Genomic DNA, 21,371 nt, shown 5'->3' with positions numbered 1-21,371 from the left:
GCTCCACTCTGCACCTATTCAACTCTGCTGGTATGGCAGGAAAGCAGCCATAAATACTAAAGAGATGAACCCAGTTGTGTTCCAATAAAATTTTATTTCTAGATACTTAACTTTCATGTAATTTCCACCTGTCACGGAATATTATTCTTTTGATTCTTTTCAACTATTAAAAAATGTAAAAACCATTCTAGCTCATGGGCCTTACAAAAAAAGGCAGTGGGCCAGATTTGGCTACAGGCCGTACTTTGCAGACCCCGGTTCTAGATGGGTAAACAGAGTTTAGTGACCAGAGCTGCTGCTCACACATCAAGATAGAGACAGGCAGGATCAGAAGTGTGAGTCCCTGATGCCAAGGTGGCAGGTGTGGTCAGTGAGCTGAGAATTCGTTATTTTTCTCATTCTTGGTCCAGTTACATACAGAAATGGCCCCTGGAGTTACGAGACCAGGAGATAGGGCCAGGCACCAGGGGAAGGCGAAGGGGGTGCTGGCAGTGCTGGAGCTGGAGTCCTGGGGAAGGGTGTGCTCCCTCTCAGGGCGGGACTGGGGACAGGTGCAAGTGCAGGATTTCCTCTGCCCGCTTCAGGTACTCGGCTGCCTTCTTCTTCACACCCTCCCGGCGGGCAGGCGATGGGTCACCTGTGGAGAGAGGATGGCTCAGCTGAGGTACCTGGGCCCAGGTACCTAACTTCAGAACCCCTGGTCTGGCCCCTTCCAGTTCACAGAGCATCAACAGGTGCCTTTACCCCCCTCCCTGGGAGTCAAATCTATTCTCCCCATTTTACAAATAAGAAAACTGAGGCCACAAGAGGAAAAGAAAGTGCCCAAGGTTACACAGCTAGCCAGTGAGGAGCAATTCTGATGCCTGAACTGCTGGGTTTTGACTCTGCCTCCCCTTCACTGCACCATCCAGGCCCCCAGGCCTGACTTCCCACCCTCTAACCATACTCACTGGGAACTCCCTGGAGCAGGATGTGCACGCCATCCCGGTAGCCCTGCAGAGCCGCAGGGTAGGCGCCTGCCTTCTCGTCTCGCAGGGCCTGAGTGATGAGCTCTGTGGCTTGGCTCAGATAGGCAGGGGCGGGCCCTCCTTCCTCGTCCTCTTCCTCTTCCTGCCCTCCTGGCTCCCACGGTTCCTGGTCCAGCCTTTCGGTCTCTGCCTCCATCGCTGCCAGCTCACTTATGTGGGCAGGACTGGGGCCTGCACCTTCTAAAATCAAATATGGAGGACTCAGGCCAGACTGGCCATCCCTTTCCCAGGGCCTGCTGCTCATCCCTAGACCTCTCTTGCCCATCAGGGTACCAACCCAACCCCAGTGCAACGGAGCAGTGCCCGAGCAATCCAGAAGCCACTTGTGCAGAGCAAATTAGCCATGATCTACTTGATCGCTGGAGTTCATGTGCTTTTGTAAAAACAGCCTTATCTTCCTAATTCTTTCTTTAGGGACACTTTGCCAGTAGTTTGCAAGCTCTGGGTCACTGTTCTACTTTCTTTTTTTTTTTTTTTTAGTTTTTTTTTTTTTTTCCTTTTTCTCCCCAAAGCCCCCCAGTACATAGTTGTATTTCTTCGTTGTGGGTCCTTCTAGTTGTAGCATGTGGGACGCTGCCTCAGCGTGGTTTGATGAGCAGTGCCATGGATTCGAACCAACGAAACACTGGGCCGCCTGCAGCGGAGCGCACAGACTTAACCACTCGGCCACGGGGCCAGCCCCTGCTGTTCTACTTTCTTCCTGACTACAGTTGATCTATAAATCTAAGAGTTCCCTCCACAAAGTTTACTGAAGGATGCTAGACCAACGACACCAGGCCAAGGGTAGAAATGCTCCAAGCCTTGGAATAACAGATTCAGAGACTCTCAGGGCTTTTTTGAGGTCTTACAATTTCAGCTGAGGCCTCACATATGAAGACAGTGGTGGTAGGCATCCTCACGTTCCAGAGAGAGGGGCTCATTATATCCCCTAGGACTGGCAAAGAAGTGGTCAAACATCCCCTCTGCAGCTTACACACAAGGAGGCTAGAGATCTGGTGAGTCTTTGGCATTTCGAAAGGACTTTGAAGGGAAGGTGCGAGTGCAGGAAGCGCCGTAGCACACCCCTGTCCTGGAGAGGGAAGGGCGGGCATCTCTCCGACCCCATCCAAGTGACCCCAAGAGGAGACCAGGGGCCTCAGGCACGAAGGGAAGATGGTATGTCACTTCTCAGCGGGACCTACAGCCCTCCCTGTGTCGCTAATGGAACAGAAGGCAGAAGAGTTCTTGGGACACTCGAATGCTCTAGTTCAGGAGTTTGGTGTATGTGATGAAGACAGAGCCAAGTGCGGGCTCCTTGCTGGAGAAGTCTGATGGTGAAAGGGTCGCTGGAGCTGCCCATAACAGCAGGGCAAGGAGAGGAAGCAGCATGGATTCACAGGGCAAGGATTTGAGAGCTTTCCAGTGGGCTGAGGGAATGTCTCATGGGAGTCACCTCTGAGGACAGGGTCCTGCCCGAGCAGCTGCCCACTGGGCATCCCAGGGGGCTCAGCTGGGGCAAGGCAGAATAGTGGCAAAAAAGGGAAGCCAACAAAATGGGCTTAAAAAGACTGTTGAGGGAGCTGGCCCCGTGGCCGAGTGGTTAAGTTCGCACGCTCTGCTTCGGCAGCCCAGGGTTTCGCTGGTTTGGATCCTGGGCACAGATATGGCACCACTCATCAGGCCATGTGGAGGTGGCGTCCCACACAGCAGAGCCAGAAGGACCCACAACTAGAATATACAACTATGTACTGGGGGGCTTTGGGGAGAAGAAGAAGAAAAAAACAGATTGGCAACAGATGTTAGCTAGGTGCCAAAAAAAAAGAGTGTTGAGGAATAAAAAATGAAACTGTTTCATGATGACGCCAAAGTGAGATCAGCCACTTCAAGAGCCCAGTTGCTGTAACAGCATAAACTCAGAGATTTCAGAACAAAGGGATCCAGTGTGTCAGAGCCTGGGACCATCAGATCTCTAGATCTCAGAGCCAGGGACTCAGGACCTGGCCCTCCATGGGGGCCCTTCTGTCTCTGGTCCCCCGCACACCGGCAGCTGCTCTGGGGGCTTCCCCTCTGCTCTCTGAGCCAAGGCCTCACCTCCCTTGACTAACAGTCCTCTCCTGCCTGCAGGATCTGCAGCCGGGCCCTGAGCCAGCCAAGAAACACCCGTCTTGGGCTTCCAATGGAAGGAACCTAAAACCCTCCCAGAGCAGTGTGACCCCTGCTCATTCCAGAACTTTCTCAGGGAGCAGATCCCATCGTGGGAAGTGGCTCATTCTCTTTGTCCATCATTAGTCAGTGTACAGCAGGGTACAGCTGGCAAAGCCATAGCCAGGGCTGAGGCACCCGGGGAGGGGCGGCGGCTTCTAGTTCTCATCAACGCTGCCATTTGCCTGCAGGGGGTGCCATTCTCCGGCTTACACAGGCACCACAGGGCTAGCTCCTGGCTCTGCCTGCCTCCTTGTCCCTAAGGAGCTCCTGCCCCAGCCCCCCGCACCTCTGCACCAGCTTGTTACCTTCCTTAGAGAAGGGGTCGAAGAGGGCAAGCTCAGCCTCCGTGAGGGGGCCTCGGGCAGGGGAACTGGATGCCTCCTCGGTGCTCCCACAGTCAAAGAGGAGATCCAAGGCCTCCTGGGCAGGGCTGGATGGTGGGGGGTCCCCTGAGGAACAGATCATGGGGGACAGTCACGGCTGCCCATCTGTTCCCAGCTTTCAAAACGGAACAACCCTCTCCCTGAACCCCTGCAGCCATCAGGGGAACAGATAAGCCCATTTTTGGGGTTTGTGCCCATTTTACAGATTAAGAAACTGTGGCCGAGAGAAAGGACAAGGCCTGTACAGAGTCCTTAGCAGGTTAGTGGTAGACCAGCTGGGACACACCCCAGGCTTTTTACTACGATCACTGAGGAAGGAGTGTGCCCTCCACCTCCAGACCCTCCAGCCCTGGCTCCCTCGCCCTCTCTGACGTACCTGGCACCTCCAACTCCTCCAGGCCCCTCCTCTCCGCAGGGAGTGGCTGGGGCAACCAGGGCTCATCAGGCGGGGGTGTGGGGATCAGAGGGGGTGGCAGGATGTGCAGGTCCCTGGACACCTCGGAGGGCTGTGTCACCTCCCCTCCCTGCAGGAGAGAGAGACCAGCGTTGGGGAGTGACAGGGTGCAGCCTGGTGGGCAGGAGGCTTCCCAGGTGCTGGGGTGGGGAGCGAGCAGGTGCACATACCCGGAAGAACTCCTTGAGTTGGGGGCTGTTGTTGAGCGCAGGAATGTGCACAGTGAAGCGAAGCAAGTCCTCAGCCCCCTTCCGCCGCTCCTCGATCACCGAAGCTTCGAAGCGGCCTGCAGCACCCCAGGACGAAGGGTGGGGACAGAAGCAGTGACCACTTTTCCTGGTTCTGCCTGAGAGGATCCCAGCAGCCCGCCGTCCCCTCCCCATTCTCCCAGCAATCTTCCCTGGCCCCTCCAGGGGTGAGGGCGCTCGCAAGGAGGGACCAATCTCCCTCTTCACCCATTTACCAGACATTTATTGAGCGCCTACTATGTGCTAACTTCAGAGGGTGAATGAGAGAGAAGCAAGGTCTCCGCCCTCATGGATATTACATCCTAGACAGGGGAGGCAGGCAACCAACAAGAAACCAAACAATCTCAGACAACTTTGATGTGACGTGGAGGAAAGTGAGGCTCCAAGAGGGGAAGTGACTTGCCCAAGGTCACACAGCAAGCAGCCCCATTTTTATAGTTTCACTGCTGTTTTCTAGGTATCATGCAGAGTTCTCTAACTCTGGCCTGGTTATCGTGCTGCCAAGGGGAAAAGCCTGCTGCACCCCCAACTGCTGCCATAACCTGCCGGCAGCGACCCTTCATCTTGCAGCAAAAGGCAGGTCATGTGACTCTAGACACAAGTAACAGCTCTGCCCTGTCCAATAGAGATATAATACGAGGGGCTGACCCGGTGCCGCAGAGGTTAAGTTCGCACGTTCTGCTTCTTGGTGACCCAGGGTTCGCTGGTTCGGATCCCGGGTGCAGACATGGCACCGTGTGGCAAAAGCCATGCTGTGGTAGGCGTCCCACGTATAAAGCAGAGGAAGATGGGCACGGATGTTAGCTCAGGGCCAGCCTTCCTCAGCAAAAAGAGGAGGATTGGCAGCAGTTAGCTCAGGGCTAATCTTCCTCAAAAAAAAAAAATTATTGAGCCAGTTGACACTCTTTTATCAGTGTGCATTCCACTCGTACAGCTCAGACTCGCCACAGCTCTGCTGCTCCACACGGGGCTCACGGCTGCTGTGTTTGGACAGCGCAGGTCTAGCGGAAACACTGGCTTGTGGGCAGGAATTCTGGTTCTGCCACTTACAGGCCAATCCTCTTCCTCTCCCTGAGCCTCAGTTGCCTCATCTTGAAAATGGAGCTAATGAGGACAGGACTGTAAAGGGCCACACGCTCAATAAGGGCGAGGCTGCTCCGAGCCTCAGTTTCCCCATCTGTAAAGTGAGACCATCTTGAAGGGCCCTTCCGGCTCTCTGAAACGTGTCTTTGCTGGGAGCTTCAGGCACCCTCCATCCAGCGCCCCCCAGCAGGGTCCCCTTTGCCAGCTCTCCCTCCCTCTTTGGCCTGAAAGCCTGGCTCAACACTCACCAAACACCTGGGCGCGGGGGAAGGCGGGAAACTCCTCCAGGCGGCGGAAGAGGTTGCGGTGAGTGTAGGCCAGGTCTCCATGCAGCTTGCGGAAGTCGCTGTAGCGCTTCCAGACCACCACCTACGAGGGACGAGGGTCGAGGCATGAGGGATGGGGGACGAGGGATGGGACGCCTGACCCGGCCCACCCCCAGCCTGGGCCATGGTGTGTGTGGACAGGGCACAGCGTCCCCTCCTCCCAGGGCCAGGGAGGAAGCGGGGCTGGTCTCCTCGCAGAGTGACCAGTGGTTCCTTTACGTTTCCAGATCTGGAATGGGGGAATGGTCCCCCTTCCTCCCAGGAGCCTCACCTCTTTGACATCCTCCGGGTCCCTCTTTGAGATGAACTGAGGAAAAAAGGCAAAAGCCAGGTGAGACCAGAGACTGACATCCGATACCCCATCACCCTGTACGATCCGAGGACGCCCCAGGTACCTCCCAGCCCCTCTCAAAGGGGCAGTGCCCTTTGGCCACTGGCGTCAAGGTGTCCTGGCTTTAAGACTTTGAGCGTAACTTGGAGCGGTTTTTCTACTATGAACCTCAGCTTCCTCATCTGTCAAATGGGAGGATCCCCACAGGCCCGGCCAGACGGCTCCATCCTCAGCCCAACTTTGATCGCAGTTCCTTCAAAGGGCCTAGTCCTGCATCTTCTTCTGAAACCACAGAACCCCAAGTTCTCTCAAGAAACGAGGTTCCGTCCCAGGAGCCCCTCCTTTCTTAATGGAGGAAGCCCCTGCACTCAAACACTCCTAGACCCCGAAGAAACCGTCATGGGGTTGTGACCCCTGGAGGAGCAGACTCGGGTCCGAGGTGGAAAGAAGACTCGTTTCCATTACTACTGGTTCACGATAATTGAAAAATAACATCCTACAGCTTGGAATATCTGACAGTTCTCAACAGCTCCTGTTCGTTTTCCTAGATCGCAGCGAGGCAGACATGATTAACGTGCCCATTTCAAAGATGAGGAAATGGAGGCCCAGAGGGGAGGCCGTGACTGTGCCAGGTCACACACCCAGTAAGAGGGACTGATGGGCCTGACACCCTGGCCTTTGCTTTTCACAACAGATTTGCCTAAAATATTTTGAGTAAAAGAAACTATGATTAAAAACCACTGAGGAAGGTATACCTGACAAAGGACTCATATCCAGAGCATATATAAGGAACTCCCACAAATCAATATTAAAAAGACCAACAACCCAACTTTAAAAAACGGGCAAAGTACTTGAACAGGTGCCTCTCACAAACGAAGATGTTTGAATGGCCAATAAGATTATGACATATGCTCAGCACCATTAGTCATCAGAGAAATGAAAATTAATACTTCAGTGAGACACTACATACCCACCAAGAATGGCTACAATCAAGATGCTGATGTTATCACGTGCTGGTGAGAACAGGAGTCTAAAACGGTACAACCACTTTGGGAAACTGGCACTTTCTAGGAAAGCTATACATCTGCCCATCAAATGACTGAGCAATTCCACTCCTAGGCATATATCAAGGAGAAAAAGGGCATATTTCCGTAAAAAGACTTGTGCACAAATGTTCATACGACTTTACTCAAAACAACTAAAAAATTTTTTAGAAACAACCCAAATGTCCAACAACAGGAGAATGAATAAACAAATAGTGGTATATTCACACAATGGACTACTATTACAAGCAATCAAAAGGAACAAACTACTTACACATCCCACAACACAGATGAATTCCAAAAACACTAAGCAGAGTGAAAAACAGTACTTGCTGTGCAATTCCATTCGTATGAGGCTCAACAACAGACACATTAATCTATGGTGACAGAAGTCAGCATAGCAGTTACCTCTGTGGGAGGAGGACTCTGATTGGAAATGTGCAAAGAAGCTTTCTGGGGTGATGAAAAGGTCTCTATCTCGATCTGAGTGGCGTTTGCACAGATGTATACATGTTTAAAAATTATTGAGCTGTACACTTAAGATCTGTGCCTATTACTTTATGCATATTATGTCTCCGTTTAAAAAATTTAAAAAGTGAAGCAATAAAAAAAGTGAAGAATACCAGCAAATGAAAAACGCAAGCTGCAGAACGCCACTGTGTGTAAATAATGGTAATAAAGTGAATGCATATATTTGCTTTTAAATGAGTTTATCTGCAAGAATAAATAAGAAACTAGCAGCAAGGGTTCCCATGAAGACAATGAATGGGGATGGTAAGGGAGGAATAATGATTTATCTTTAAAAGTTATAAAAACATGAAAGTAATGCACGTTACTTGGTTAAAAAGCCAAAAGGAAGATTTAAAGGAAAAGGTTACAGACCCTCCCCACCCTCCAGTTCATCTTCTCAGGGACGCTTTTTATTTGTATTTTTAGGCATAGGAAAGATATTATAAAAGATTTGGGGAAAGTTCATTTTAAACATCTAGGATTCTGCACTTAAATCCCTTTGGAAGCGTCTTCACGTTTTGCCTCATCTCAATAGTTTCTAACGCATCAGTTTAATAGTTGCCCAGTTCAAAACTCTAAAGGGACAAAAAATTTACAGTGAGAGGTCATCCCCCAAAGATATCATTCTGCAGATTTTCTGTTATACTCTTACTGTTTTAGATTGTTTTCGTGGTTTCCAATGTGTCTCTACAGATGTGCCTATAACGCTGTGACCGTCCCGTATTTCAACTTTAGTCCTTATCGACTCCCTGCTGCGACTGTGAAGGCGGAGACTTACTCCTTAAGTTCTTTTGAACTGTATGAATATTTCAAGTTAAAGACACATTAACTTTTGGAAAATTAAAAATAACTAAACTCTTTAAAGGTCTTTCATGTAAATATCAAACAAAGCAATAAACAAAACTTACTCCAACAGACTGGAGAACTACTATTTGGGCTGAGTCACAGTTTTCATATTAACTTAAAGAAATTCAGTCTGAACCCCAGACGCGACGGGTCGAGCGTGGGCACCCACACCCCACGGGTCTAGGAAGGGCCGTCCACGCCCTTTTAAAAGGACAGCGCCCTCCGATGGCCCCGCCCCTTGAGGGCTAAAGAAGTAAACGAACGCTCCCGGCACAGCCTCCCCTTAAAGGGGAAATGCATTTCTGTCGTCTAAGAAGGGCGCTTCCAGCAGCTCCTTGCCTTAAGGTAAAACACGGCTCCGCCTCTTGTTAAAAGGGTAAAGGTCCCCGCTGGGCCCACCTCACCTGCGCGGTCACTTTGTACTCGGTGTAGCCCTTGGGGTGCGTGCGGGGATCGGAGACTGTGTAGTGCCGCAGGAAGTCGTCCTTGGCCTGGCGGGACATGGCAACCGAGCCGCAGCGGAGCCGACCGCCGGCCTCCGCCTCCTCCGGCGTCGCCCCCGCCCCTCCGGGGCCGCCTCCGCCGGCCACCGCCTCTCCTGGGCCTGCGCCCTTCATCCCGGGGCCCAGGGAGCTGGTCGCAAGTGATGGCGCAGTTCTCGGCAGGGCGCGCGGCCAAGGGAACGTCTTAAAAGTTCTCGGTCGTTGGTAAAGCGTAAACTAGGTTATTTAAGAATAAGGATTCGGGAGGTTTGATCTCTCATCTCTGCCAAGCGATCAAGCCCACCCTATCCGAGCGTAAACCCTCATCACGTGTCTCCAAACGACTTCTCATCTGCTTCCAATTCCCTTCTTTCATTCATCCACCCAACTTTTATTGTGTCCAATACGTGCCAGACGTAGCCAAGTTATTTCCCTGTCTCCCTCCATAGGATTCGCTAAATCACGTTTTCTGGAAGGGTGAGGGGAGCACGAGGGTATCACAGGTTCTGAAGTCAGACTTCTTACTTAGCTGTATGAGTTTCCATGACTACTCAAGCCTCAGTTTCTCATCTCTAGAATGGGGATGTTTATAATGGAATCTGCTGCCGGGGATGTTTCTTCTTTTCCTTTATTGATCTGTCCAGCATTCACCTCCGCTTCTGTTAGTTCCGTAGCACCAGATCTTTGTTGGAGGGAGTTCTCTTGTATGTGTAGCCCTCCAGCCTCCTACCCCAGAATCCAAAGGTGCCAGCTCCTTTCCTTGCCCCAGGTCCCAGATGAGGGGGGCAGACTGTCTCCTGAATCCTGAGTGAGTGACGGAGGGCACAGTGCCTGGCAAGGGGACCACTTGTTCCTGGAGTACAGTGTTGGCTGTGGGTTTGGCTGCCCAGCCTCTGGAGCACTCTGCTCCTCAAGCCTGGACATCCAGCCTCCATGAGAATGTCATGAGTCCCCAGCATCCTTCCAAGAAAGGTCCTTTCTGCTGAAGGCAATTGTAATCTGTGTCTGGGGCGGGCCATCGAGCAGCCTGACTGATACCACTGCCACCAGGTTATGGAGCTTAAATGCAGTCACATGGGTGAAGGGTTCAATGGCTCATGACCGCTCTTGTTACCAGAACCCAAAGGTGGACATTCCAGAAAGAAACACAAAGGAGATTTCCAAATCAGACTCTTGGAAGCTCGGAAACGAGGTAGTTCCTCCAAGAGGCGTTGGGGAGGAGGCTGGGATGGGGTGGCGTCCCCTCGCACGGCACACCCCAGGGCGTCTCTAAAGGAGCCCTCTGGACATGGCTCCTGCTCTCCAAAGCTCTCCGGGCAGGGCTGCGGCCCCGGTCTCCTCCTCGCCCTTCCTTCCCTCCCCGCCCTGGCCCAGCAGCTCCCAGTTCTCCCCTTTGCCCCTTCTTTCTCCCTGTCCCCTCCAAGCCCTTTCCTATCTGGATCAATTTAGCCCCTGGCCTTTTCCAGATCTCCAATTCCGCCAGTTCCATCACTAAGAGAAGCAGACAGAAGAGTCTTTTTTGAAGGCAGGGGAGAGGGGAAAGCTGCAAAATCACAGCTGTAGGGTGCCTGCTCCCCACATTCCCACTAGGTCTGCTGGACCATGAGACGCAGACTTCCTGCCGCAGCCCATCCTTCCCAGCCACAGGCCTTTGAGATGAGCACAGCCTTGTTATTTTCTTGTTTGTCTCTAACCATGCATAATTTGCTTTTCAAATCAAGAGTGTTCTTTACTAAGGGTCCCAGGAGGACTTGAACACTGGGGTGACTCCCCCGGATCAGCGGACGGCTGAGCTCACATTGGTTGGATGTGCTTGAGCTCCTACTGGTTCAAATAACGAGAATTATAGCCAACATTCTACAGTGTTTATGACACACAACACACCCACGCACTTGGTCCTCATCCCAACCCTAGGAAGTAGCTGCCATTATCTTTCCCCTGATGGGGAAACTGAGGCAAAGACAGGTTAGGCAACTTGCTCAGCATCAACCAGTGAGTGGCAGAGCCAAGGTTTGGCTCTGGAGCCTGGGTGTGATCATTCACCACAGGGTTTGGGAACATGGGGACCAGTGTCACCCTGCAGAGGACAGCAGGGGTGGTTCTAATTTTCCACACTGAAGAACAGTTTATGTTTTATTTTTTTGAGGAAGATCAGCCTTGAGCTAACATCTGCTGCCAATCCTCCTCTTTTTGCTGAGGAAGACTGGCCCTGAGCTAACATCCGTGCCCATCTTCCTCTACTTTATATGTGGGACGCCTACCACACCATGGCATGCCAAGTGGTGCCATGTCCGCACGCGGGATCCAAACCGGCAATCCCCGGGCCGCCGAAGCGGAACGTGCGAACTTAACCGCGGTGCCACCGGGCCGGCCCCAACAGTTTATGTTTTAAGATTGTCCACCCAACCTCCATTTCCCTTCTTCCATCCTAACAGAGCCCAGATTTTGCAGGGGTCTCCACCCCTCCAGGAAGGGAGGCTGGTGCCAGTTTGGAGTAAATGTCTGTCTCTTTCTGACCTTCCCCTTGGGAAAACCGCCCTTTCCTCAGTAGACACAGCAGGCCGCCTCTTGCTGGCGCTGAATCTCGAGCAGAGACAAAAACTGGAACTAGTTAGCAGAGTGTAGTGGCTGAGCGTGCTGGGTCCGAATCCCAGCTCCCCTACTTCCTAGCTGGGTGGCTTTGAGCAAGTCACATTGTGCACCCCACCCTGCGACCCCCGCCGTGAGCCAGCCCTGCTTGATGCTCACATCCTCCTACACCTGAGTCCTCAGCCCTCCCCATTTCCCAGGAGCCCTTGCTCTTCAGCTTGAGCCAATGCTGCCTCGTACAGCTGTGCAGGTTGTCCACATGCATGTGGGTTCCTGGCTACAGCCAGAAGTTGAGAGCTGAAATTCAGCCCAGGTCTCATTCAACAAGCCATAAGCCCCAGGTAGGGCCGTGTGCCTTTTTCTAATTCACACCCATGAGGGCAGCAGTCGCTCTAATAAACTGTCTCCCGCTCCCTCTACCTAGAAAAGTTCTACTCATCCTTTGCTCCCAGCTTAAATGTCACCTCCTCTGGGAAGCCCACCTGGACTCTTCCAAGTGGAATCAGCTGCCGCGCTGTCCTGTGCGTCCATAATTCTTTGCATGTCCCCTTGACACAGCAGCAGTTGACCCTCTGACTGTGCCCTGCTGGCCGGAGGGTTCCAGGCAGTCTCTAAGGCTATTGAATCAACGAACAACTTAGCCAGGAAGTGGGGCAAAGAATGGTTTATTCTCACAGCTGAGCAAAGGACGAGGCCCACAGCCTCGAGAGCAGCAGAGGCAGCCCCCTCCCGGCCCCAGCCCTCTCCTCTGGGTATAGTGGCTGCAGGTGAGCCGGGGCAGGGGCAGGGTGACAGCCGGGGTGGCAGCCTCCCGCCACGGGAGCCAGCTGGCCGTGGGCAGCAGTGGCAGCAGTAGCAGGTTCGAGGAGGACGGGGAAGGTTAGTCGGGCTGGTGGACTCCCACCCGCCATGGATGGTGCTTGCTGAGGGCCTGGTGGGGGGGGGGGCTTGGACTGCGAGGTGGGGGGGCAGCTGGAGCCACTCAGTCGGCCGTGAAGATGCGGCTGGAGATGTCATCCAGGAGCCAGTCGATGCCGGACAGCAGGTTCTCCCCGGTGACGGCGCTGCAGCCCTGGATGCACCAGTGGTGGCTGCGGATGGAGTCCAGCTCCAGGGCCTGGGAGAGTGGGAGGTGCTGGTGGGGCCCGGGGACCACAGGTCCTGCCTGCTGGCAGCCCCTTCCCTATCCTGGCCCAGGGGAAATCCATGTCTCCCTCAAGGTCCTGCTCTAGGAAGCCTCCCCTGGCCCCTGGTGAAGACTTGTCAGCCCCCAGATGCACCTGGGCTCTCTGTACACTGCCATGCCAGCACCACCCCTTAGAATGGAACAGCAACACGGGCTTCCGGGTGTCTGCTAGGACCAAGGCATTGTGCTATAGATCCCACAAACATCCCCTCATCCATTCCACCCAAGACCCCATGAGCCAGGGATTGTATTGGCTGTTTTACCAAGGAGGAAACCAAAGCTCAGAGAGGTTAAGCAACCTGCCTAAGGTCACACAGCTAGTAGGTGTCAGAACCAAGATTACAACCCCACTCTTTCTCATTCTGGTGCTCAAGCTCTGGAGTAACAGTTAAGACACAGCCTCTGGGGTCAGATAGTATTTAAATCCTGGCTTGTCCACTTACTGGCTGTGTGACTTTGGGCAAGTTACCCAACCTCTTAAGCCTGCTTTACCACCTATAGAATGACAACAGTTCCTGCCTCATGAGGCTGTTGTGAGACTTGAATGAGCTGATCCACGCAAAGAGCCTAGCACGCAGAAAGCACTCACTCCCGTGGTTACTGTGATCCTCTAGAAAAATCTATTTGCAAGGCTGCCTCCCCCCTGGTTGTGAGGCACCACTGAGTCTTATTAATCACCAAATCGCCAGAGCCCGGCACAGGTCCTGCCACACAGCAGGGGCTAACAAATGCTTTTTAAGTAAATTAACCAAGAGACGTGTGCCCCACTTCCTCCGTGAGCCCGCGCCGAGGCCTGGACTCACCTCGCGGATGGCGTTAGAGGACAGCGCTCCGGGCAGGTCTTGCTTGTTGGCAAAGATGAGGAGGGTCGCCCCGGCCAAGCGCTGGGGGTGAGAAATAGAGGGGCGCTGGGGAGGGGCTCAGGGCGCCGCCTGAACCCTCCTCCAATCACCCAGAGCATCTTGGGTCAGAGATCAACCGGAAGATGAGGGCAAGGCCCCGTGGTGGTGGGAGAGGCCCAGGTAGGGTGGGCAGTGTGGACGCGGCCTTTGAGGCTGGCCAGACATGGGGTGGAGGGAGCCCTGGGCTGGGCCGGGGCGCTGCTTCCAGCTCATCACTACGCAGTGGGCACCTCTTTCCCCCGTGCCTCAGTTTCCTGTTCCACAAACAGGGAGCAGGGATGGACAAGATGATCCCTGAGCCCTCTGTGGTTCTAGACTGCTCCGTCTGATGACCTGACATGCAGAAAAAATGCCGGGCCTAGGGCTCTGCTGGAAGTCACCTTCCTCTTCCAAGTTCATGTAGCCCTTTAACTGTCCCACCACCCTGACAGGTCCCTGCCTCTGATTCTAGTTATTTCCATATATGCACTGGGTCCTGGGCGTCCCTCCAGGTGGGTGCGTGGATCTAGCCCTTACAAAGGGCCTGATGTGCCAGGCCTGGGCACGTGACAGCCATGATCTCCATGGACTTGCTTGACACCCCCAGGAGGTGGCTACTGTTATGCCAGGTGACCACAGGTCCCGGTATGCCCAGGACAGTCCCGTTTATGCCTGTTGTCACTGTGTAATTTTTTTTTTGAGGAAGATTAGCCCTGAGCTAACTGCTGCCAATCCTCCTCTTTTTGCTGAGAAAGACTGGCCCTGAGCTAACATCTGTGTCCATCTTCCTCCACTTTATATATGGGACGCCTGCCACAGCATGGCTTGCCAAGTGGTGCCATGTCCGCACCCGGGATCCGAACCAGCAAACCCCAGGCCCCCGAAGTGGAACATGCGCACTTAACCGCTGAGCCACTGGGCTGGCCCACCCCTGCATAATTATTAACAACAACTTTCACTCTTAAAAGTGTCCTGGTTTTCAGCTAAATGCAGTGCAGGACCCAGGATCAAATCCTAGAACAGAAAAAGGGCATTCGTGGAAAAACTTGATGACGCTCAGGGTGGTGAAGCGGGGACATCGCAGGGATGTGAACCCAGGTCTCGGTCCACAGTGTGCCCCGCCCGCAGCACTGTGGGCCTCCCCGGACCAGGTAAACATGTCTCTGCCTCCCTAAGAGTGCTGGGCACATGATGAGGGCTCAGAGAAGGAACAGACCCTGCCCCAGGGCTCCCTCTGGGGTCAGGGGCCCTTCAGGAAATCTGCTGAGGAAGGCGTACACACTGCCACATATGTGCATAAAGTACTGGGGCCTGGATGCCGGTGGAAGCCCAGCTCCCCCCGCTCGGCCAGGCACCCTGCTCACCTCCTCCACCAACAGGCTCTGGAGCTCCCGCTGGCAGTCCTGCATGCGCTGGCGGTCGGCACTGTCCACCACCCAGATGAGGCCATCGGTGCTCTCGAAGTAGTTCCGCCAGTAGGACCGCAGGGACTTCTGGCCACCCACGTCCCAGATGTTCAGCTTGAATCTGCACAGGGAGGGGGTGGCTGGAGGGTCAGCCTGGCCCCTTGGCTGCCCTCCCTGCCCTGCTCCGGGCGGCCCGCCCACAGGGACCCTGCTCACCCCCGGTGCTCCAGGGTCTTGATGTTGAAGCCCAGCGTCGGGGAGATGGTGTCGATGTCCTCCCCATTGAACTTCTTGAGGATGGTGGTTTTGCCAGCATTGTCCAGGCCTCTAGGTCACAGGTTAAGGAGCAGTGCCTGTGCTCTGCAGGGTTGGGACGTCATCACAGTGCCCCTTTCTTTAGGGGCCGAATCCTTTCTCACTAGGTATCCAAATGCGTTGAGCACATGCCTGACCCACAATCGGCCCATGATAAATGTGAAGGTTTCAAGAAATAAATATCTTATCATCTCCTCCTGACCAAATTCATTCCACGATCTTTACTGAGTATCTGCTACATGCCAGGCCCTCCTCTGTGCAGGGGGTACCCCAGAGTCAAAGCCCCCACCCTGTGCAGCTTACACTCTTGTGCAAAGACAGTTGGTAGAGTGCAAACAAATGAGAAACAGGTCCTGTCGGAACCAGGGGAGCATTAGAGACACAACGAAGAGGCTTTCAGAGACGCCCATCGGAGGAACTTCCCTCAGCTCAGGCGCCTCTCTGAGGGTCTTGGGGTGAGGCCCAAACTACAAGGCGCCAGCTTTTTTTTTTTTTTTTTTGAGGAAGATTAGCCCTGAGCTAATATCTGCCACCAATCCTCCTCTTTTTGGTGAGGAAGACTGGCCCTGAGCTAACATCCGTGCCCATCTTCCTCTACTTTATATGTGGGATGCCTGCCACAGCATGGCATGCCAAGCGGTGCCATGTCCGCACCTGGGATCCGAACCGGGAACCCCAGGCTGCCCACGCAGAACGTGCAAACTTAACCGCTGCGCCAGCGGGCCGGCACCAAGGAGCCAGCTCTTTGATGGACTGAGGGAAGAGCATTCTACGCAGAGGGAACAGTAACAAGTATCTGGAGGAAGCCACTCTTGCCTGTTTCTGGAATATTCCAAACCCTCTGCTGCTGAATGAGTGTGCAAACAGGTGAGTTCATCAGCTGGAGGGAAGCACCTCCTCTTTCCTTCCAACACTTAAGGGGGCCTGCAGCTGGGGGGGTCCAGGCCCTGGCCTCTGCAGCCTTTCTGCTCTTCTGACTGGGCGAGTGATCAAACCAGAGAACCTCTCGTGAGACCCAGCCTCAGCCCGATTCCCCCTCCCCCTTAACCCCATCATCCACGTTTCCTTCTCCGCTGGATCATTCCCATCAGCTGACAAGCTGGTGTCTCTCCCGCCTTAGAGGATGCAAACAACACCCTCTCTTGATGCCTCGCTCCCCTACTTATTTCTCTATTTCCTTCCCCTTATAGCAAATCTCAAAATCCTTGTCCATACTCACCCTCCCAATTTTTGTCCTCCTGCTTTTTCTTGAACCCATGAGGTTTTTGCTCCCACTGCTTCCCAGAAATTGCTCCCGCCAAGGTCAGTCTCTAAAGACCCCCGCGTAGCTCTCCCGTGGTCGTGCAGTCCCCACTCCTGGTCTTCTTGCTCCACCAGCAGCACCTGACAGAGTGGCCTGCCCCTTCCTCTGCTCCAGGACATGCCCTCTCCCGGTACTCCTCCTGCCTCCCGGGGCTCTCCTTCTCATCTCCCTGACCTCTTGATCCAGGTATGCCTGCGTTCCCTTTCTGTCTACACTCATCTTCAGTGATCTCATGCAGGATCAAGGCTTCACATCCAATCTTTATGCTGACGACGCCCACATTTATATGTCCCACCCAGCTGCTCCCCTGGACACCGGTCCCTATATACAGCTGCCTATTTGACATTTCTAAGGTGTCTCACAGGAGCCATCTCAGCAAGTGGCTTCTTATTCTTCTAATTGCTCAGGCCAGGAACCTAGCAGTCACACTTGACTACCCTCTCCCTCTCACACTCATGTCCAACCCAGCAGTCCATTCCTGGGGGCTCTACTGTCAAAATGTCCCCCGACTTCCATCACCTCACTGCTTCCATCCTGGTCCAAGCAACCATCCTGTCTCACCCAGATTACAGCAATGGCCTAACTGGTCTCAGATCATGCCTCCCCTCTGCCAAGAACCCAAAGGCCCCACGTGAGGGGGCTCTTCCATCACCTCTCTGTCCTAATCTAGTATTCTCCTTGCTCGCTCTCTCCAGCCACACTGCCCTCCCTCACGTTCCTTTGAACACACCAGTTGAGTTCCTCCTTTGAGGCCTTTGGACCTGCTGTTCCCTTTGCTTAAACAATCTTCTCCAGATATCCACATGGTTCATCCCTCACCTCGATGTCTTAATGAACCGTCACTTTCTCAATGGGGCCTTCTTCAACCACCTTATTTAAACTGCATTCTTCTCCATACATACTATATATTTTACTTATTTGCTTTGTTAACATCTTTCTCCCCCCAGCATTACAGAATGCCCATGAAGGTGGGATTTTTTTATTTTGCTCTTTCCCCCAGCCCCAAGGACACTGCCTAGCACCTAGTAAGCGCTCTATACATATTTATCGCCTGAGTGAATTCTCTGTGCCTTTCTCGGAGCTCTTTAAAACGGACATGATGTGACTATATTATTTTAAGTTATCTGCACACATAAATGTCTTCTCTCTCCTGCTAGGGGAACTCGGGGTGAGGGCCGCCCCCCTCTCAGATCAGAGTCCCCAGGGGACCGGCACAGAGGAGGGCGAAGGAGCGCGGACGCCTGCTAAGGGGACTCAGGAGGTCGGCGAGGCCCTGAGGCCAAACAGGCCGAACGGCCGCAAAGAGACGGACAGTTGGCCCCACCGGCGAAAGGACACACCCGCCTCCCCGGGGAGCGGAGGGCGGGGCCCGCACGCCCCCAGGAGTCCGACCTTGGGGGCGGGGCCGGGCCTGGCATCCTCGGACAGAAGGCGGAGGGCAGAGCTGGGGAAGACAGCCGCCCCACGCTCGGGCCAGACCGACGGACGGTGGCGTCCGGGTCACCTCCAGACCCCACCCCACCCCTACATTGCGCGCCTTCAGGCCCACCCACTTGGCCTTGGGAACGGAGCCCCCTCCCCCGCCCGAGCCGGTGGTACGGCCCTCTCCGGCCCCCCGCCGGAGCGATTGGTAGGGCCCACGTGCGTGACGCACACGGGGCAGTTGGTACGGGCCGACCGGCCGCGCCCCCCGCGCCCAGTAGGGGGCGCCTGGCACCGCCGGCCCGGCAGGGCCCCGCTACCGTCGCGGCTGCGGCGTCCGGGAGGATACAGCATGAGAAGACGCAGCTCCCGCTCTTTCTGCTTCATCTTCTTCAGAATGGTCAGAAGCCCCATGGTCCCTGGAGCCCCCTCCCGGCCGCCGTTTCTTCCCAGTCCCGGGACCCCTCGCCCTGCTCCTATTGGCTATCACGCCCACCGACAGCTCAGCCTATTGGTCGGCCCCTCGCTGGGTCCCGCCCTCGCTCCCACGTGACCGCGAAGTCTCCCGGCGCGGCCACAGCGACGGTCCCTGTAGCGGTGATGGGGCCTTCTGCGCGGCCACCTGCCTTAACCCTTCGCATCCCGAGGGCTTGGCGGACGGGGGCGCCGCTATTCCTTCTCCCGCAGGACCCCAGGCTCGGCCGGGAACGGAAACCAGAGGTTCCTGGGTTGTATCCTGGCCGCAAAGAGAGGAGTCAGAAGCGAGAGCCCCGGGGATGTTGACGAGCTCGTTCTGGGGCCAGCAGAAGGCTCTGTTCCCCGGAAACATGGCGCAGATCCTGCTTATCTTAGGCCTCCCCCTTTCCCTGGCTCCTCAAAAATGGTAGAGAGTGGGCCGGGGGTTCTCCATCGAGGGCTAAAATGCCCCCTAGGGGCCGTTTCGAAATGTGCGGGGGGGTGTCCTTGGGTTGTCCCAATTACAGGGTAGAGTCCTTGTCGTTTAGAGGGCAGGGGACAGACCCGCGCAAAGAATTGCCCTGCCCAAGATGCCCATCGTTTCTCTGTTGAGAAGCACGATTCATTTTGCCGATGAGAAAATTGAGGCTCAAATGGTGCTTAGCACAGCGACTGGCATTTCGTAGGTGCTTTGTTGTTGAATGAATGACTTTGTCCAAGAATTTGGTTCTTGACCTTGGCGCTCAAGTCCAGAAAAAATGAGGGAACTGAGGCCAGGGACTAGGCAGGTGGAAAACTCACAAGGGTGAGCCTTATTGTCTTATTTTGAGCCCTTCTCCCAGCCCTCTGTGGGGTAAATGGGAGTAGGCAGCCCTGAGTAGGTTGTGTTTGATGCGTGGGAAACAAGAGTCAGGCCAGAGCTGAAGGTGATGGCTAACTTCTGTGTAATTGTTTATAAAGCACTCCACCCTTCCTACTTCACCCCCCCCCCCCCCCAGCAACCCTGAGAGGTTTGTTTCCTCTTTGTAGATGAGACAGTAGCGTCAGAGAGTTTAAAGAGCTTGGGCAGCCATTTAAACTCAGGTCTGGTCGACAGTAGAGTGCACTGCTTTTCTGGGTCCCTGGATGGTGTTTATCTAGAGAGGGAGAGGTCTGGAGCCATCTGGAGCTTCCCATCCTGCAGGAGAAGGTTGTGGACCAATGCGAGCTGGACAGAAGGGGTCCCCCCTCGGTCAGCACCCTTTACCCTCCACCAAGCACACACCAGGGAAGAAAGTGGGCGTAACTCCTGTTCAAAGGCTTTGAGACACGACTAAGATCACAGTGTGCCTGCTGTCCTGCCTGCATGAGTCTCTGCTGCAGAAATTCCAGCATCAGTGCAGGAACGCTTGGGGCAAGGAAGTTGTCTGTGGCGTGGTGTGGAACAGCAAGAAATTGGGAAAAACCTAAGTGCTTTCAGGGGGATCAGTTACTCAAACTTCGGTCCGCGAGTGGGTTCCATGAAGCTTTTCAGAAGAGTGAGGTGGAGTAATACCGCCCCTGCGTGGAAACACGTTCGTGCCATATGAAGTAAAAAAAAGTGCATTTCAACCCTATTTTAATTTTAAAAATAACAACTCGCTAAACAATGTTTTTCAAGCTATGGGATGCGGCCCATTAAGTAGATTGTGAAATTACTTTGGCGTCACAAATAAGTTGAACCATAGGAAATCGCCTGTATTTGACCATTTTGACTTCAAAGATATCGGTTTCATGTGGTTCAGCCTTGTAGCATTAGCAAAAATTGAGTAGAATGAACAGAACAGAAGACATTGCTGCCTTTGCCCTTGAAGCAAACAGGTAGTGTTGAAACGTTTGTTTCAGATCTTAATATGGATGTGTGTACCCCGGAGAGTTTGAGTCACAAAGTTTGAAAATCGCTGCAATTCGACTGTTAACTCTGGAGTCGGTTTGAGGGAAACTTCAAATGATTACCTTAACCACTTCTGGATTGTTTTACTTTACTGCTGCCACGAGCGTTGAAATCCTTGTCTCAGTGTCAGGGTCAAAGCCCCGCCCTGTCCAGACTGTAGTTGGAGCTCCCTCGGGGCCACACAGTGGGACAACAAGGAATAGCAATTAAAAGAACAACCTGGAAGCTCTGTGAAACAGTGGGAGACCAGGAAGTAACTATTCACCTTTTGAATGATAATCGCCAGTAGCTAGAAATCTGGGGTGAGGTGGGGGGGGCTTTTAAAGACAAAAGGTAGGGGCCTAGTGACAGGCGTATTTTCATTTCTCGTGGGAAGGAGGAAAGAGTGCTGTTAAGGAAAGAAAATCTATGGGGAATACCTTTGTACAAAAACTGGAAAAGATGATCTATAGAGCTGTAGTTTTGTATAACTGAGTATATACATTCACAAGAAAGAATAATTAAAACACCCAAATCTTACAGCTGCGAAACCCGCCTTTGACGGGAGAGTTTCTTGGGGCTCAGTAAGCGGATTGTAACTCGAGGATAGGGTTCTGGGTGCCTCTTAAAAAGGTGTGGTTTCCCAGTGTCTGGGGAGGAAAATGTGGCATTATCATTTTACTTGTAAGAGGTAGAGTCTTTCTGATCCCAGCTGTCCCACTTCCTGATTTTTATGAAGTCCCACTTTACTTTTATGTCCCTAAAGGAAAAATAACAAAACTGTTTATTCTGGAACAACAACAAACGCCCGGGGAGAAGACCTTGCTTGGGTTATAATTGCTGATCATTCAGCATTAGCAAGAAGTATACCTAAGTATTTCTTTGTATATATAAATATTTTAAACTTGTTCTAGATGAATTTTCTATTTGATTCTTTCAAACTATAATGTTTATGTGAGGTTGTTTAAAATAAAGTTACCGTTTTGATAAGAGAAATCCTGTTT

At 53.4% G+C, this 21,371-nt stretch overlaps 2 protein-coding genes across 2 annotated transcripts; both read right to left on the bottom strand.

The window, feature by feature from the left end:
• Positions 1-74: 74 nt before the first annotated feature.
• Positions 75-9,091, bottom strand: SNX15 (sorting nexin 15). The gene is made up of 8 exons (XM_001491691.7): positions 8,841-9,091; positions 5,978-6,013; positions 5,629-5,749; positions 4,220-4,335; positions 3,972-4,119; positions 3,518-3,661; positions 951-1,208; positions 75-637 (listed from the first exon to the last, which is right to left on the bottom strand). Exons 1-8 carry the CDS (start codon positions 9,051-9,053, stop codon positions 531-533), a joined length of 1,143 nt encoding a protein of 380 aa, XP_001491741.2. The 5' UTR covers positions 9,054-9,091; the 3' UTR covers positions 75-530.
• A 3,065-nt stretch (positions 9,092-12,156) lies between these two features.
• Positions 12,157-18,902, bottom strand: ARL2 (ADP ribosylation factor like GTPase 2). The gene is made up of 5 exons (XM_023654395.2): positions 18,370-18,902; positions 15,197-15,307; positions 14,939-15,101; positions 13,497-13,577; positions 12,157-12,624 (listed from the first exon to the last, which is right to left on the bottom strand). The coding sequence occupies exons 1-5, from the start codon at positions 18,432-18,434 to the stop codon at positions 12,490-12,492; spliced, it is 555 nt and encodes a 184-aa protein (XP_023510163.1). The 5' UTR covers positions 18,435-18,902; the 3' UTR covers positions 12,157-12,489.
• Positions 18,903-21,371: the final 2,469 nt, after the last annotated feature.

Source organism: Equus caballus, chromosome 12, assembly GCF_041296265.1.
Source record: "Equus caballus isolate H_3958 breed thoroughbred chromosome 12, TB-T2T, whole genome shotgun sequence".
Taxonomy (NCBI): Eukaryota; Metazoa; Chordata; class Mammalia; order Perissodactyla; family Equidae; genus Equus; species Equus caballus.
This window is presented reverse-complemented; position numbering and strand designations above follow the sequence as displayed.

Bases quoted from the DNA above. Each gene is read 5' to 3' on its own strand.
- ARL2 (XM_023654395.2), bottom strand. From the start codon at position 18,434: ATGGGGCTTCTGACCATTCTGAAGAAGATGAAGCAGAAAGAGCGGGAG. The intron at 13,578-14,938 runs GTGAGCAGGGTG...TCTCACCCCCAG, and splicing joins AGAGCCTGTTGGTGGAGGAG to CGCTTGGCCGGGGCGACCCT. The intron at 12,625-13,496 runs GTGAGTCCAGGC...CCACTCTCCCAG, and splicing joins CCTCTAACGCCATCCGCGAG to GCCCTGGAGCTGGACTCCAT.
- SNX15 (XM_001491691.7), bottom strand. From the start codon at position 9,053: ATGAAGGGCGCAGGCCCAGGAGAGGCGGTGGCCGGCGGAGGCGGCCCC. The intron at 4,120-4,219 runs GTATGTGCACCT...TCTCTCCTGCAG, and splicing joins AACTCAAGGAGTTCTTCCGG to GGAGGGGAGGTGACACAGCC. The intron at 638-950 runs GTGAGTATGGTT...CTCTCTCCACAG, and splicing joins CCTGCTCCAGGGAGTTCCCA to GTGACCCATCGCCTGCCCGC.